The sequence below is a fragment of the Chelon labrosus genome (genome assembly GCF_963514085.1).
Source record: "Chelon labrosus genome assembly, chromosome: 19".
Classification (NCBI taxonomy): Eukaryota; Metazoa; Chordata; class Actinopteri; order Mugiliformes; family Mugilidae; genus Chelon; species Chelon labrosus.
Window position 1 is genome coordinate 19,018,148 of NC_140352.1, and position 18,915 is coordinate 19,037,062.

At 40.4% G+C, this 18,915-nt stretch overlaps 1 protein-coding gene across 1 annotated transcript; it reads right to left on the reverse strand.

Moving 5' to 3' along the window:
* Positions 1-3: 3 nt before the first annotated feature.
* On the reverse strand, positions 4-18,287 carry ace (angiotensin I converting enzyme (peptidyl-dipeptidase A) 1). Its single transcript, XM_084566898.1, has 25 exons — positions 17,561-18,287; positions 14,251-14,418; positions 14,074-14,161; positions 13,094-13,237; positions 12,776-12,967; positions 11,751-11,848; positions 11,434-11,603; positions 11,082-11,305; positions 10,796-10,940; positions 9,962-10,060; positions 9,264-9,386; positions 8,956-9,161; positions 8,645-8,781; positions 8,178-8,336; positions 7,603-7,690; positions 7,031-7,174; positions 6,079-6,270; positions 5,596-5,693; positions 5,125-5,297; positions 4,663-4,886; positions 4,437-4,581; positions 4,243-4,341; positions 3,874-3,996; positions 2,910-3,100; positions 4-1,989 (listed from the first exon to the last, which is right to left on the reverse strand). The coding sequence occupies exons 1-25, from the start codon at positions 17,792-17,794 to the stop codon at positions 1,808-1,810; spliced, it is 3,846 nt and encodes a 1,281-aa protein (XP_084423024.1). The 5' UTR covers positions 17,795-18,287; the 3' UTR covers positions 4-1,807.
* Between the last annotated feature and the right edge of the window lie 628 nt (positions 18,288-18,915).

Sequence of the window (18,915 nt, forward strand, 5' to 3'; positions counted from 1 at the left end):
TTCTTGGCACCTTGAACCTCTCACAGTCAAACTAGCCTGACAGTGGGCCAAACAAAGAACGCTTTATCAAGCCACATGGACCTTGCAGTGCATTGGCCAGCTGTGGATAGTGCATTCAATTTTTATGCTTTTGTTCGTGCAATATTTTGGACATTTTGTTTAAGAGATTGTAATTTGTTAAGTATTTGTTGATGAATGCAGCATTGTGCATGTGCATTGGAATCTGGGTTGCAGTCAAGAGTAAATTTCTTTTGATTTTGTTGTAGGTATTAATGTACTGAACCTGTTGTCTACATGTATATTTTCAATTTTTTTCTTTCGGAGTTGAGAGGAGCTGCTGGTCATTTGTTGTGTTTATTTCTACTCTGTCTGTTTTGTCTCCAATTGGACCAGTTTGTTGATCTTCTCTGTGGTTGTTCTTCAAGCTCTGTTCCCAGACCATCCTGTTGGTGGCTCTGCAAGGTTGACCAACAGTTTAACTGATATCGTTTTCAACCTGCACTTATAATATGACGCTGATGACCAGCATCCATTCTGTTCTGAGTGAACAAGCATTTTCATATGAATGTCCATGTCAGTGTCTCAACATGGCTGTTGCACTGATCTCCGCTGCAGAAAGAGACTTTGTATTTTTCAGGCTGGGTAGAAGCATTGTTTCTCTGGTTTCATGGAAGTAATGTTTATGTGGGCGAGTAATACATTTTATAGACCCAGCGGACATACTGTTATTATCCACATTAAATTCCTCAGCAAGGGTCATCCAAGCAGCCCTTTAACAAGCTGAGAAGCAATATCTTCACCAGTATGTAGAATTAGGCGAGGGAGTACACTTGATTGTTATTTATTACACCATCTTGGACTAATTAAATAAATGATCTGGATATATTGAGAATCTTATACAGGGAGTCACAACACTGGATTAAGACATATGTGATATTATATCTGTCTGGAGATTTTAAAGCGCCAGCATTGATAGGTACGTTGTAATTGTACATAGTGACAAGTTGCGTTAAATAGATTATTTGATTGAATGCATATGTCATCGTGCTTTGTTCTTTCACTGTCACCAAGCTTTGCATTTTTATACAAGAGCGCTGGCTGACACTTGTGGCCCCTTTCGAGGTAAACCTGCAGCACTGAAGACTGGCTGGACTGAGGGAAGACACTGAACAGTCTCTGATGGGACTAAGTGTTGTGTTACCACTCTAGTTGGTGTTACCTGAGAGCCCGCAGGTATTCTGTTGTCTGTGTGACTATGGCCGTTACAGAGGGTCCATTGACTCCATTGAAAGAGGGAAGGGCTTAAACCAATGCACAAACTCTGTTTTCTGTGGTGGTGTTATTTTTGTACTGTGCAGCTTCAATGTCATTAAACCATTTTTAACAACCTCTGCAGGTCGGTTATATCTTCTTTGAACACACAAGCAGAATAAATATTTAGCATCTTTATTGTAGAAATGCAGAGAATTTAACAAAGAGAAAAAAATCTAATAATCAAAAATGCTTACACGATGAATGACTTTTCAAACATAATTTTTAAATATATTTTCCTCCCTAAACATTCAAATATTACAAATAAATTACAAAACTGTAATGTTCTTTTGCATAGGCAAAAAAAAATAATAATTTCAGTCAAAGTGTGTACAATAAATATACAAGACTACGCAGGGAGGCAGTCCTAAAAGAAGAGCAATTTTTTTTCAAATGTACTTCAGTTCACAAAAACACTTATGTTCACATTGAGGTTGGTTACGAGCTAGCTACAGCAAGTCAGGCCTTACTTCAGCCCTTTAGCTATCACTGATGGCTAGTATTTCTCTTTGAGCTCCATGTTGGATAAGGACTTTTTAGACTTTTTTGTCTTCGTGTACTTGTACGCCAATAGGATGGTAGCCAACAAGAGCACCACACCAAGGACCAACAGAACCCACTGGCCAGCGGTGGCCGCTGTGCTGTCCACACTCATACCCAGGAAGTATACTTCACCTGCTGGACACACATATGAAAAAAAAAAAATGAATAAGAACATACTGAATTCATTGTTTTTCGCTCACTTGCTCATATGAATCATGATGCGGATTCTCCATTTTTGGAGGACAGGAAATTAAAGCAACAGCTAGAGTAACGCAGATATGGAGCACTTGACATCACCACCTATGGTACAACGGTAATAGTTGCAGCAATTTTGACACTTGGGTCACTTTTTTTCCTTAATTTTCCTTTATGTCCATTTTTGGGGTTCCCATTTTGCACTTCTTGTCTTTAAACATAATTAATGAGATTGGAACATACAGTGCAACATATTCCTGCTCCTACCAACAGAGGGCGCACATTGACATGTCTATGTCTCTATCAGTTAGGTGCCACAGGTGGGATTTTTGACACTGCTGCTTCGGTTGACTCTCAGTAGCATTCACAAAACATCTGTATCAGAATTTCTGCATTGGTATTAGTGCCGCATATTAATGATCTAAGAGGTCAAATGCAGGGCAACGCCTCCTTCCTTTGTCTCCTATATTTATTTATCTTTCATCTGGCTTCTGGATTTCTCTCTCGAGCTCGCTAACAAAAGTTGTGCTGTCTTTTTGTGTCCATCTCTTCTTAGTGCTGTCTTTCTCTGTGTCGCTAATAATTTCATCAGTCTAATCTGTATGCATCCTTTCAGCAGGATCTCATCAGACAAATCAGTTAACCCAGGAGAGCAAGAGATTGATTTCACTGTGAGCTGCACTAGAGAGGAAGAACGAAATGAATCCCTTTACATGAAGACTCTGAGGCTTTTCTTTCGTGAAAGGTGTTCAAAAACATCTGGCGCGGACAATGGAAAACACATTTAACACAAATGTTGTGCAAATACATGCATGTGTCTCCGTGGATGCATGTAAAGTGTGTGAATGCACTTGACTTACTTGACGTTTGGGCTGAGGGTTTCCAGTCGTACTCAGGCCATCCAAGAATTTCGTTTGCATTCTCTTTCTCCAGCCAATCCATGAGAGGTTTGAAATACTCCCTGAGAGGCAGTGCACTCATTTTAGGCTGGCCGGTGATCATAGTCATAGCCTCAGGCCAGGGCTTGCTGAAGCCCAGCTTCATCACATCACTGTAAACAGCGATAAAAGCAAGACAGGAGGTCAGAGGGGACTAGGACCAGTAGTGTGTGTTGTAATACTAATTACACATGGTTTTATGCATGTTTTCACCAGCTGTGAATGCTGAAGAATACGTTGAAAAAATATATACTTTATATACAGTTAACTTTATGATGTATTAATCTAGCATCAATGTGTCAATAACAATCCAAAGCAGGTGCTAAGGCAACGTTGGCAAAGAAAAACTCCCTTTAAACAGGAAGAAGAAAACAAATCAACCCATTTGTTTGATTACGACCGGGTACCTGTATGTCATTATACTATACTACACTAGTATAGTATAGTATAGTATAGTATAGTATAGTATAGTATAGTATAGTAGATATATTTTATTTTTGGATTCTAATTATTCATTCATTAATGAGTACATGACTTAAATGTTGCAGTACTTTTGGGTAGCAAATACTATACTAATACAGCAAAATGTACTATCTCACAATTATTAGTAATATTATTCATATTTTATATTAACATATTTAAAAAAATAAAATAATCAATAACCAAACTTTGCAATAGATGTTGTACCAGCACATTACTATTAAGTACAGTACTTGAATGAATACTTACATGTACTGTATGTAAGAATGCACCAATGATGGCATCATTTAAATGGTGGTAAGAATTTGACTTGTGTAATAACGCTTTTGCCAGTGGTTTTGTAACATCCTCCAATAAAGTTGGTCATGGGGGGCTACACTTGATGTGTTCATGTGTGTGTACTGACCCAAGCAGCTTTCCAGCTTCTTTAGAGCTGTCGATATCACAGGTATGGAGAGGTCCTTCATGTTTGGCAGCTTTGCACAGAGCCTCGTGGAACTGAAACTGGATGATGAAGCTAACGAAGTACCTGATTGAAGAATATAAGACAAGATATTGTCAGGGCAGCAGAATAACACAGAGAATCAAAACAGCCAGCTGGTTACACCACTTGCTTATAATTGTGATAGATTTTATTGAGCCATGTGACTGTGATGTTCTACAGTGTATTTATCTTATCTATCCAAAGATGACTGAATTGTGAAAGACAGTCCTCTATCTGTGCTAAGATAGTTATCATGTGTCTAGTTTGTTCTGCACAATCTGAAAACTTTACCTGACATAGGGCACGTTAGCAGGGATGTGGAACTTTGCACCTGGGTCGAAGTCATCCTCTGTGCGAGTTACAGGTGGACACAGTCCCTGGTACTTCATTCTAAAACAAAAAACCAAAGTATAATCTTATAGTAACTTCAGTAAATCAATCAACCACTCACCCATTATGTTCAGCAATAGTAAATGAATTTTTACCTGAGATTCCACCATTCTTTGTTGTATTCTGTTGGTGGGATGCGTCCATCAAATACTTTCCACCTCCACTGATCCATCAGGTAGCCGAAAGGTAGGAAGGCAATCTTATCGAGTGCCATGCTCATCAGAAAGTTGATATCACTCTCTAGAGGAGGGGTCAAAAATAGTGAATGCTTACTGTGTTACATAGCAAAACAGCATAGTGCCCGTGATCATGGTCAATTACCGGCGTTGCTCTCAACTTTATCCAGGAGGCCGATGCTCTGAAGATGTTTGGGTGTGGATACAGACAGGGCTAGGACGTCACCGATGGCCTCATGGAAGCCAGGGTTGGCTCCATCGCGGAAGGACACTGGCTGGTCTTTGTACTGCAGGAAGTACTGGACATGGCCCATCTCGTGGTGCACCGTGACAAGGTCATCCATAGTCACAACAGTGCACTGTTTAATCCTGGAGTCACAAATCACGCAATAAATACAATGATTCCTAAAGATGATGTTTCAAAGATGGATACGCAATTTTATCTTGGTTTCGGCAATGGACGTAATAGTACTAAAAAACAACTGCATAATCTTTTACATACAGTCTGCTATGTTCCAGTATTAGATTTACATAAGACCACCAGGATACCAGTCACCATTTGATACCAGTTAGTTCTTGATCAATGAAAAAAAAACTGAGGTTTAACCTGAAGTCTTTTCGGTTATAGAAGTCCCACGCAGAGGCATGGCACACCACCTGGCGTCCATCAGTTGGCTTCTCCAGCATGGATTTATTCCAAAACTCAGCTGGCATTGGCACTAGACCCAGAGAGGTGAAAAACTTGTCTGATTCCTCAAACATCTTTATGGGGGTCCATTTCTGAATGAGAAGAAAAACAAAAGATGTTACATGTTTAGTATACAAAAAGATTTTTTCTGAAAATCAGATATTCAACCAGTGGAGAAATCAACAACTGATTTTAGAAAACAGATGAATTCATAAAGTTTAAACACAGGAGGTAATGTACTGCTTGAAAATGTATTAACGTATTAGATACAGTACACTTTATGTCAGTTTTGCACAACAGCTGCTTTTATTCCGTGCAGTTAAAGTGTGTGTGTCCTTTACGAGTGTACCAGAGGCCATTATGCAACAGCAGGTTTACAAGTTCATTCACCTTTTCCACCATAGCCGGTGTGGCATCAACCTGTGTGGCATGTGGGTAGGGAATGGCCAAATCCATTATGCCAGACCATGTCTGTGCCCACATGTTGCCTGAAAGGAAAGAAAGAATTCATATTTCAAATCTCTTAACGTAAAAAGTTGGGGCTCAGCTTATTCTCTGCTGTGCCAGTGTTTAACCAAGTGGGATTTGTGACTGTGAGTTAGTCCAATCCCTAACCGTGAGGACCTGTCACACACAATCTCACGCCTGGTGCCTCTGAAAGCAAATGAAATCTTGCCTAAACCCAAAAGCATCTGCCACCAATGACAGAGTATCAGTGGGGTATGCCTCAACATGAAAGGAGAGTCTTGGCTATAGTGCTAGAATATTTTGGATTCCGTAGTGAAATGCTGGCTTAAACTGGTTTTGAAATAATGGCAAATCGATGTAAGTGCTAAAACTTTGCTTAATTCTCTTCCAAAAGTTGTTACTCACCCAGTAAATGAGCAGGAATGGGTCCCTTCAAGTTGATGTACTCAGGACCATACTTTTTGTACAGAGATCTTCGTACATAGGCATGTATGTGCTGATAGAGTGGCTCCAGCTCCTTCCACAGAGTCTCCAGGTCTTCCTCAAAGGTAGGTGTTTCATACAGTGACCGCCAGAAAGCCCCATTATCAGAGTGACCTGCAGACAGTAGCAGGAATACATCCATCCATCAATAAGGTGTATTTTTAAGACTGTAATACAGGCATACAGGACTGCGTTTCACGCAAACCTGTCATCTGAATAAAACCGCTTCTTGAGCAAAAATTGTCAATTTAAAGTGGCAGTTTCAAAGATCTTGGAAATGACCACTTTGTCCTCTTTGGCGGCACCTATGGCAGTAAGGTACCGGGTGCGGTCCATAGGCTCAGTCTCAGAGACAGAGACTCATCATTTATTCAGAAGGGAGTCAGATGACGCGCAAGCTTGGTCAACTTTCCCGTGGTAAACATTATGTTATAATGAGCTTAGCTTAACTCTGCCTGATGCTAGCAGAATCTGGCTACAGTTGTTAATTAGCTTTAGAGAGATTTCTTACTACACTTTAACCATTATATCCATTTCCACCTGTTTCCTGTCTTTGCTGTAAGCCTACTCTCTAGTCTCAAATTTATGTATAGACATTATGTTTAGACATAAAGTGGCCTCTTAAAAAGAAAGAACATAAACATATGTCCCAAAATGACAACTGTGTGGCGAAGGCAGGGTCAGAAGTGGTTCTTTGACGCCACCATGTTAAACTGGTCACCCAAATTATATTTAACAGCTTTGCATCTGAAAAATGAAATTCTAAAACTGCTCTCTCGCCTATCCTCCAAGGCCGTACTTTTTGTAATTTTCCAACAACACAGACTGGTGGAGAATCTCAAGGCGAATGTACAATTACTCCTTAATGTCATACCATTGAGTGTGGCGGCTTTGTTGGCCAGTTCCACATATCTCTTGTAATCCTGACGGAGTACTTTTCCGGCAGCATCTCTCCATCCTTTCCAGGCAAATAAGAGCTCATCGTAATCCCTGGACTCTGCCATGATCTTCTGGAGGTCTGAAACACAGCACATTTTTATTATTACACAGTATCACTGCCTACTGTATGCTGCCTAGTGTTCATGGTGCCTTTTTAGGTGTGATAATCAGTGTGCACATTATTCATACTAGCTAAATGTAATAACCAAAAATTAATTAGAAATGTCTGAAGAATTGCTTTTTATTAATCATCAATAATTAAAACTGTTTGTTCATATGCAAACATTTCCATATAGGGCTGCGATTTGATTCCATATCTAAAAATAGTAAGAAACACACTGACAAACTGTGCATCATCTGATCTGAAATACTAAGTCATTATTTATGGAAGGAAGTTTGGAAATGGGCATATCTATTTATTTCTTTTATTTATTTATTTGGCTAATATTAGTTTAATTCAGAGTCAAATTGTTCGCTTTACACTTGGCATGTAATCCATAGTCTTACCTGGATCCAGTGGATGGCATGTCCCATTGTCTCTGCAGACCTGAGCCACACTGTACTTGGTCTCCATGTTCGATAAGAGAGTGTTGTACTGAAAAGATACAGATAAATAAATCCTCAGTTCCCACTGAAACTATCAGAAATCATCTGGTTGTGTTATGCAGTAAACAAATATGTCAGGTTTCTACAGCTGCTCAGGTGACATGGAATGAATTTGAGCATGTTAGTGAGTCAAGTTAGTGTAAAGTGTTTGTTTAATGTATATGCTGACCATGGTTACACCATGGTGACTACTTGGTTTTAAGCGCACCAGCATCTGAGCTGGATCATGCTGGTATGATAAATGTATTCTCTCGTGCATGTATTCTCTTTGTCTATGTTATCTGTCTACATTATGTCTAATGTTGCCAATATACAATTTAACTTCTTTAGATTCTGTTGTGGTTTGCATGCACATTGGTTTCTGACATGGGAAACACTTTGAAATGGTTTTCTGTGTTTTATTGCCCAGAAATGACACATCCTCTCACAGTCACTTGAATAATTATTTTGTAAAACTGAATCTATTTCCTCTGCACCTCTTCCAGTTCTGCTTGTGGTAGGGCCGCCCTCTCAATGTCGCTGAGTTTTTTGATGATGCGTTTGACTGAGCTGTCCTGGAAGTCAGTGGTGTCGTACTGACGGGCTTTCAGTCCGTACTGCAGGGTGTGAGCTGACATATCCAGGTTCTTTTGAAGCTAGAAACGAATAAAGAATATTATTATGTGTCACGATGATTGGATGAATGAATGGCTGGATAGACAGGTTAAAAGATGCATTGATTAAGGCAATTAAATTGAGAGTGAGGACCATGAATGCATGGTTTTCTTAAGTGAATGACTCAATTGGTTGGAACTGATTCGTTGACATAATTTTGATGGAGCAAATTACTTTTGCCCTATCTCCTGACTTACAAAGATTGGGCTTAAGAAACGGCCTGTGCATGATGACAAATGATGCCCGAACAAAGAAGGTAATCTACAGTGAGTCGGTCAGATGGTCTCACCATTGCCTTCTTATTTTCTTCATTGATGTCCGTGTTGTAACTCCAGGAGGCCTCAGTGTATGCATTCCACACCACCTCTGCTGTAGAGTTGTACTCTTCCAGAAACTTCTTGGCATCAAGCTCATCTGTGTTCTTGTCTGGGTTAACAAGGAGAATGATGGTCAGCTGCAGGATGTGTGATGTAATGTGCTCCACACCTTATCCACCACAACCACTTTTTTTGAGGTAAATAAAACATTATTTTTTTAATACCACGTATACATTCTTAATTTTAACCTGGAATCTTTAGTGTTTTCAAATTCTTGTCTTACCAATATCCTCAGGATATCCTTCAGGCATGGGTGGGACCCAGTCAAAGTCAGGCCAACCCAAAGTCTCGTCCACATTTTGCTTTTCCAGCCACGTGATAATGGGCTCAAAATACTTCATTAGTGAGTTGGCATTTAACTCATTGGTGCCTATAGCCTCCTGGAGCACTTCAGGCCAAGGTTTGGAAGAGCCAGCCTCAAGGATTTTCCTGAAGGAAAAACAAATAATGTTATTACATTCTCACTTTTTCCCATACGCCATTATGTGCTCTCTGTCTAATGAACAATGAAAGCCCAATCAATTTATTTACTTTAATACTGCCCCTGCTTCTGCAGAGCGGTAGATGTCACATGTGTGCAAGGGACCTGTGTGGTTGGCTGCCTCGCAGAGCTTTTCATGGAGCTGGAACTGCAGGATGAAGCTGACAAAATACCTGCACAGAAAAAAAATAGCATTCTAAAATTCTTAGCACATGATATTGATTGCTCTATTTTTCAAAGCTATTAATTAAAAACAAAAATCACATAGAAGCAACAACTTTTTAACAGGTGTTACAACTGACTGAATGAAATAAGTGAAAATGGTTCTGACCCTTGTCTAGGCTCTTAAAAATTATGCTTCGATGCTTTAAGACTTACATAAGCATTTGTTTTAGCAACCATTACATTAGCAACCATTGTTTGTCTAAGTGACTGTGCGTTTTGCTTTCATTTCTCCCTTCCTAAAAGAAACCAGATGCTGGCTTTTCTTGGAAGGCACCAGTCTTTGCAATGAGCTTCCTGCTATTGAAGGTTACTGTATTGTTTTAAAACCACAATACAATACAGCACACCATATCATAACTCCTGGCTCACCAGCTATTTTTGCTTGTTCTCTCTCTTCATTTTATTCAATTAGTTACCCTTATGCATCATAATATGTGACATATCTAAGACATCTTAAAAATTTCAATAAGTGATCAATTTATCACTAGTATTACACAGTGGTGAGGCTCAACCATGGTCTTACCTGATGTATGGTGTGTTTCCAGGGATGTGGTATTTTGCCCCAGGATCAAAATGCTCCTCTGTACGTCTGGTGGGCGGGCAGATGCCTTGATATTTTGTTCTGTTGCATAAAATAAAGGACAGATTAATTGAGAACATACTGGCATGGGATATTCAGATATGAGCTCTGGAAAGTTATTCTTATTTGTAAAACTCCATGTATCCATTACGTGTCAGCTGGGCATGTGTGCTCGTTTTCCAGAAACACCTCATTTTACATATACTCAGACACTTTTCAGTTTGAATGCCAGCCAGTAAAAACACAGTCTTCTAGTGTTACTGCAGAGCAAGTCGGTGTGGATAAATAATCATTCACTGTCCTTTAAGTTTATACTATGCTGTTCTCATCTCAACCACTTGTTACTGCTGAGTTTATCAAATAAAAAGCAGCTATTGTAGTCATTTTATAAACTTATTTCAGATTCAAGCAAAGACCTAGTCCCCCTTATAACATGCTACTGCACATATTCTGCAAAGAGAGGGAATCAGTGTGGCTCTGGTTGTCCCACAATCTCAAGCTGAAGTTCCTGTGCCAGAGCAAGAAAAAGTCTGGCAACACATGTAAAGCTGCAACTTGTCATTTTAACTCTTTGGGTCAAATCAGATACATGTTAATTACTTCAACTAGCTATTTTCCCTTTATTCCATTTTTTTGTGCTATGTTAAGCTAACCCATTAATATTAGCTTTGTATTTAACTATACTAATATAATAGTGATATTGATCCTCCCAGCTAAACATATGTCTCTAACATGTCTTTTAACTTCAAATTGGTACTTCTTAGCATGACCTCCTACCTGAGGTACCACCAGTCAGAGTTGTACCGCTCTGTAGGGGTGCTTCCACTGAACACACCCCATCTCCAGAGGTCGATAAGATAGCCGAAAGGGAGGAAGGCGATTTTCTCCAAAGCCATCTTCAACAGGTAGTTGGTATCAGTTTCTGGAGAAACACAATGCAGCATTTATATTTTAGTAAGTTATGTTGGAATACAGCTCAGCTGTCTAATGTTGCCAATTTTCTTAGCGTATTTATCCTATGTGGTTTGGAAGTTGGCTATAATTTCTGCATTAGTGTCATTACCAGTGTCAGAGGTCACAGATTCCAGTAGATTAATGGTTTGCAGATGTTTGGGTGTGGAAACAGAAAGAGACAAAACATCCCCAATAGCCTCGTGAAAACCAGGGTTAGCTCCACGACGGAAGCCCACAGGCTGGTCCTTGTACTGAAGGTAGTACTCCACATGTCCCATCTCATGGTGGACCGTGAAGAGTTGTTCCATAGTCACTGTAGTGCACTGCTTAATCCTAAAGGAAATGGGAAACAGAATTCCTTAATGACATTTCCTTACCAAATTAAATGTGTTTGCTAAAGTTGAATATATACATTAAATATAACTAAAAAGAAAACATGCAACTGTATAAATAAATTTTACCTGAAGTCTTTGCGGTTATAAAAGTCCCAGGCAGATGCATGGCACACAACCTCACGACCTTCAGGCTTAACTAACATGGATCCATCCCAGAACTCCTGAGGCATTTTCTCTAAATTCAGAGAGGTGAAGAACTCCTCCGCCACCCGAAACATGTGTGTAGCATTATAGCCCTGTAAAGATAAAATGGTCACACTTCACTCTAGTGATATTTGACAAAATTATAATCATCCAAAACACAGAGAGAGTTTGAGCTATTAGATTTCTGACTGGTTGTGCATTTTTCCACTGGTGAGGTCACTGCCTCAACTTATACTCACTTGTCTGACCATTTCATCAGTCACATCCACATTGGGTTTGTCAGGAAATGGGATCATCAAACCATAAATGTTGTTCCAGGTCTGGGACCACATATTTCCTGAGGGTAAGGAAGAAAACATACTTAAGCGGCGATTGTGATTTGTTATGCGATAATCCACTTCAAGGCACCGCAGGAAATGGTTGTACAGCATGTTCATTTAAAGCAGTGGAATAAGAACACAAAAGTGGTGCATCTGCATCTTAATTATGTGTGCTTGTTTTGTCCCTGGACTGTGTGATTACATGCCACACGATTCAGTAATGATTGTTTATGTTTGAACACAGTAAAGTTCATCGTGCTTTATCCATACATCAAAGAAAAGCAAAAACTACTTTTGCAATTCAGTGCAGGATTTAAAAGGACTGAGCTTCAATTAGCGGATTTGAAAGACAGTCAGTAAGTGCATTGTCTCCCTCATCTGGCAACGAGTGTCACCCATCTTGGATTTAAGATTAAGTCAACTCTGATTTATAACATCCCTGGATTGCTGTTGGAGTTTTCGAGTGAGCTGAAAGACGAGACAGTTGCCTAATTTCCAAGAGGCAACCTAAGAGGCTAAAATATGTAGATAATGTGGAAGAGCCAAAAACTGTGGTTCCCTGAATCGCCACTTGAGGCTGGATCTAAAAGCTAGTCAAACACACACCCATTTTTTTAGTTCTATACCTGATTTTCCCATTCATGCAAACCGCATGGGATGAATTAAGGCTTAAAGTTATGGATAAATAATGTCCTGGCCCCTTTGAGTGACACATTTCCCACAGGTAGCTAGCTGTGAACATTAATTAACTGGTGATTCTAAATTGGCCGTAGGTGTGCATGTGAGTGTGAATGGTTGTCTGTCTCTCTGTGTTAGCCCTGACATAGACAGGCGACCTGTCCAGGTTGTACCCCGCTTCTGATTTTTCTATGGTATTGTAATAATTTTACAGACTATTGCTTATGTTACTCATGCATTGACAGCAAATACTATAGGTATGTTACCTAACAGGTGTGCTGGGATAGGTCCTTTAAGGTTGATGTACTTGGGCCCATACTGGTTGTAGAGCTGCCGGCGCACAAAGGCATGCAGGTTCTGGTAGAGGGGCTCAATGGTCCTGTAGAGTTTTTCTATATCCTGCTCAAAGGTTGCAGACTCATACCAGGAACGCCAGTCAGCCCCTGTGTCCGCAAATCCTGAATAGGACGAAAACATTGATGTTCCTACTGTCAGTATTTAAGTCTTTAAGTGTCATTTGCCTTTAACTTTTTCAAACGTGAATCTCATGATCTCAGTGTCAGAGGTCAAGGAGAAGTTCTTACCATCAGCTTGAGAGGCTTTGTTGCTGAGTTCCACAAACCTGGGATAGTGCTTCTTGAGAGGTATACCTGCTGCATTGTGCCAGCCCTCCCAGGCGAACAGCAGCTTCTTGTAGCTCCTGGAGTTGGCCATGATATCTGTGAGATCTTTAAAATTAAGAAAAAAACAAAAACAAATACACATTCAGTTACAAAGCTATGGAACTGGTGGGATATACAAGAAGACCGACCAAATTTAGCGCCCTAACGAAACTCAATAGCTCTAAGTTTTCCTAAGACAATCAAAATGAATTGGTGTGAGCATGACTTCATGCTCCTTGCATCCTCTTAAAACAACAGACACATTATCCAAGAAATTAGCTCTTATCTATGACAAGTCCGTGATATTCTGAAAAGGACTTAAAACAGAAACATTTATCTTAGAAATGCCAGAGACAGGAAATTAAGGTGAGGAAAACATGAAGTGCTGGAAGCTGTATTGCATGGTGGGATGTGCCACATACTTAACAGCAACCATTTTTCCATGGATTGTTTCCAACATTAAGTAACCAATAACCATTGCATTGGCTGCACCTCAACAAGAGCAATGAGCTGATGTTGTTCAACAAGCAATAATTTATACCAGAAGTGACTGTTTTGCTCCTTTGTCGTACTGTATGGGTTAGTAGGTATGTTTTCAGTTTTACTTAAGCAGTTGTTGCATACAAAGTACAAAGGACCATTGTTCACAGTAAATGCTGGTGGCGTTGAAAGCTGTTTCTCTTGCTCTTTCACTCAACACTCATGGACACATCCATAGCACTTCCTTTGGAGACCTCTCTGAAGTAATTTGCCCATCCTGCTACTTCTGAGAACTGATAAGCTCTTAACCACTTACAACTGTTTTTCTTCCTGGACCTCTCTTCCATACTTGTTTGTTCCATATTCTTATCACATTATTTCTGCGCCTTGGCCATCTAGCTGTGCATTTATTCTATACTCACGTGGTTCAAGGCTCCAGCTTATGTTAGGCTGTGGATGCACCTTGGCAGTTGAATAAATATTGTCCATGGTGCTGAGAATGGTGTTATACTGTTGGCGAGAAAAAAACAAATCCAGTTCTTTGATGTACAAAAGCACTGACTCACGGCAGGTTTTTCAAAAGCAAATATGTAACAAACCTCCTCTCTTTCGTGCGGGGCAAGGTTGGCAGCTCCAAGTGACATGATTTTTTCCATCAGTTTCTTGTCTTTGGGGTCAAGAGAATTGAGAAGCTCAGGAGAGAAGGTCGTCTTGGCCTTTAACCCCCAGGCTTCGGTAAAAGCCTGTTCTTCAAGGGAGGCATGTACCTAAAAGAAAGAGGAGGCAGAATGATAAATTGTATCTCTTTGATTCCACAATAACAAGTAGTAAAGATTTACGTGATGGGGTTGTTGTTGTGTGTAAGTAGCACAGCAATGCTGCCATATTTTCAACTTTTAATGTTTGATGACACAAGAGATGTTAGGGCTTCTGACAGTGATGCATGGCCCTTCCTCGAGATTACATGCAACGAAATACGCACGCATGCTGACTCCACATGACTTACAGGATGTTACTCAAGCACTGATACCAGAAAATACTATGAATCATGAGTCCTTTTATTTCTTTTCATTTCGTGTGTGATTTTACAGCCATGCAAGGTCTACAGTGACAAGAGAGTTATTTTGGAATATATGTGGAACAGCGTGCATACATTTGTTGAATAGTGAACGTAAAATGAACTGAATTAGTGATACAAGGGCAGATTTTCTATCAGTGCTGTCACGCATGCCACCTTTTTGTCATGTAGGTAAGAGTTGGTGAAGTCTCTCTACAAGATGGATTGGAACAAATTTTGTACGGACATTTATAGTCGCCTGACATTTGTTCTTTCACCCCCAGCAGGTTCGTGCCTCACAGTGAAATGTCTAAGCAACTGCTGGATTACCATACCATTTGACCCAGGCCTTTTGGGTTTTTGTGAACTTTGGTGATCCCTGACATTTGATCTTTTTTAAACAGTACATTTGTGCTGGTGAACAGTTTGGTTATCTTCTCTCTTAGTATTGTTATTGAAATCATATATCTGTGTCTTCATCTGTGACTTCATTCTATATGTACCAACACTCTTCCCTGTCTGTTGAGCAAGGACAGAACAACAACATAGCCTTCGCTCAAGGATAATCTTTTTTTTTTAATTGCCATTGTCACCTAGTAAACATGGTCATCTATACCCCCAATGAATCTTAAGAGCTTTTCTTTATGGCACTCTGAAAGGTCATGGACATCGGCGTTCTCACTGCATAATAGACAGTGCTGCAAGAATGCCTGGGGTCAAGGCTGCTGTGGAACACTGGATGGAGTACATATGTGTTAAACATTGATTTGCTCCTCTTCAAAATGATAAACTACTCCTTTATTGTTACACCACTGTGTCGTTACACGCACACCTCGGATATTTTGTTTTTCCTAAGAACTGAATTGCAGCGTTGCATGTCATGCAAATAAATGCAAAATCACACCGTAAGATAAGGTTCACCTGACAAAGCCCTATATGTCTGCACACATACTGATGTACCCAAGGTACTCAATGGGTTTTTCGTCACATATCATTAGTTGCTCAACACACACCCTGATAAAAGTGACAGAACAGTAGCTTTTTTACAGTAATGTTTTCATTGAATCCTGTCTTATCTGTCTTTCTCCCAGCCTTCACTAAAATAACAGGCTGCAGGAGGGGGAAAAAAAAAACGGATGACAGTGAGTTGAAGTATTAACTCTGACCTTTGGGCTCTTCCTCTCAATCTATCTTTTTCTCAGTCGTCATTTCCTACACCCATCCATTCACACAGATAATCACATTCTCAACCAGAGGAGCACTGTTAAAGACAGTGTCTTTTTCGCTGACGTTTTTCCATTAGGTTTTATTCTGCTACACATTTACAGTAGTGACAAACATGTTCAAAGGCTAACTGGAACTAAATTCTGCTCTTCGTTCCTTCAGTCATTAGTTCTTGAGTTAATTACAGTCACATTTAAGTTGTACAATATTTTTGTATTGAATTCAAGTGTAAAAAAAAAAAAGCAATGAAATAAATGTGTGATTGTGCTACTTGAAGGCAACTGGTATTTCATTCTGGGTTTCAAAGGACATAAGTTATTGATATCTACTCTCATCACTCATTCATTATGATTTTATTCTGTTTGATCATGTACATGTCTAACATGGGAGCAAATTACCCTCTGAGGCTGCGTGAGCTTGTGCATGTATTGTGCGGATGAGCAGGTGTCCATGTGCTGTAATTTAATCAGCGCCTGTTTTACTGACAGTGTGTTTCTCAAACAATCTGAACGTCTTGGACCTGCACTGCAGGATAAGCAGAATGTCAGCATTAGAACAATTCTTGTCAAGCTGAATTGCCATTCTCCCCTTGGCTGCCACATCAGATGGAGCTTAGCTCTCTGATTTACTTTGATCCCATCTTTGAACTGAGGAAATGTGCTCATACATGGGAACTAAAAGTCTGCTCATCTTTCACCTCGAACTCAAGAAGATTTCCATAGAGCTCAACGTATTCTGCGACATGACCCCGTTTTGTGTAGGCCACATCTACACGTGTTCAGAGTATGAGGACTGCAGTGTTCAAAGCCTGGATAGTGTACTGAAATCCTGTTGTGACAGCTGTTCAAGCACTCAGATTAAAAAAAAAAAAAAGGTTTTCACCAAAGTATGTTAGTCGGACAGTTTGCTTTCATGTGTAAACTTGCATTGCAAACACATATCCAGGAATATGGATGTGTGATTTATTTACCCAAAGCCAAGTAAACACTCTTTCACACCGACAATTTTGATTGCAATCTCTTGCCAGGAGGTGATTTTGTTTTGCGTTTTTGATGCTTTCCTCTATCCTTAGTCTAAATTGTTTATGCAAATGTTTCTCAGGCATGTGGTGAAAGTACTTTTTGAAAGTACTGCAAAAAGGCATTTTATTGGCCATAAAATATTGCCTCAGTGGACCATAAAACTGTAAGTGTGTATTAAACCATATTCTGTAGCGAGAACCTCAATCAAGAGAAATTGTTTTGAGCACAAAATGTCATAAAACACACAAATTAATAATGACGCAAATATAGCCAACATAAAAGCATGCAAGACCCCCGAGCAATAGATTCAAAAGTTGAAGATGGTCACACTGCAGGCATGGGGATGTGATATATATTTCCAGATGCAGAGTTGGCTGCGTCGGGAGGACACTGAGCATGTAATTCTGGATAGAGATGAATAGCTGTAATCTCCAAGTAAACCAGAGCTAAACTCCACAGAAACCCTTGACCGGGCATGCATATGTGGTGACGAAATCCCAGTATACTGACAAGAATGATCTAAACTGAAAAATCTAACACTAGCATGGGAGAAAGCTTTGGCTAACAAGTCACCCTCTAAGCCCAGGACTCCGGGAGTTGTCTTACCTGAAGCTTGGAGTTGTGGTCCGTTATGTTGGTGTTGTAGTTCCAGCTGGCAGAGACGCTATAGAAAAACACCTCCTCAGCAGTGCTGTTGTAGTCACCGAGGAACCTTAGTGCATCAGGTTCGTTGTTATTATATTCCCCTGGCAGCCAGCTTGCTGGCAGAGCCACAGAGAACCCTAAGACTGGCAGCAGCAGCAGTGCTGCCCAAAGAAACCTGTCCGTACTAGTACCCATAGCTCCCACTGATGAGTGGAAGATATTAATGTAAAGAGGAATAGTAGGGTGGAGGGCTAAAAATACACTTGTTCCAAAAAGGTGAGAGTACACCTTCTGACTGAAGCTGTTGTCTCCTCCACTTCTTCACTGTTCCCTTCTTAGCCTCCCAGCCTGGCTGCTGGTGAAATGCACAAAAGCCAGAGCGAGCCTCTTTTTAAGTGCCAGTGTAAGCCAGCCCACACTTTTCTGCAGCCTTCCCTCTTACCAGTTTACAGCACTGGGCACATTTCCCCACCAATGCTCTCCCTTAGCCCTATCTTTTCCCCCTCCCTCCTTTTTTCTGTTTACCACACTGCTCGGATTCAGGTGGCTGGCATTATCTTTCATGAAGAAAAATACAAGATAAGAGATAAAATATGTCACACCAGCAGTGTGCTTGCCTGATCTGCCTGCTTGCCTGTAGAGTGGTGTCTCCTCACTAACCAGCAGTGGAGAGTCTGGGAGGGACTCTACATACTTTGCTCTCAGTTCCCTCCTTCAGCTTAGTGACAGCTGAGGGAGGGGGAGTTATGGAGACGGGGCAAAAGAAAGAGAGGGGGGACAGGGGAATGAAACTGGGGGGTAGGGGTGGGGGGGTATATTCATGGCACAGGTTTGGAAATGCAGAAAAAGACACTAAATGTCAGGAGCTCATCTTGAATCATGACTTTCATCTAACCTAAACTTTATAGAGCACAGCTTTATCATGCTAATGAGAGGAAAAGAATGTGCATCAAGAGATTACAAGCATATGTTCCCTTGTGTTATGCACCTAAGTTATTCCCACACTAAATTTAAAAGGTTTCCCAAGACATGGCCTTTCATTGAGAACGATGAGGTTTGCAGCTGTGAGGCAGAGGAGGGATTCTCAAGCTGTCTTCATATTTGGTGCTTTTACAGTAAAAGTGTAAAAGTGTGTTGGATGTGTACAGCCCTGGAGTATTGTAGGCTGCAATCAGCCTTATTTCACTGGTTGTTGCACAACAACTGCCAGAGCACTTTTTGCGTATTTAGATTAGTAATGACCAAAGTGAGGGAGCTGTTTTATTCCCTGGAACTGGAGACGTGGCCACTTTGTTCCCTTAACCGGTGAGTAAACA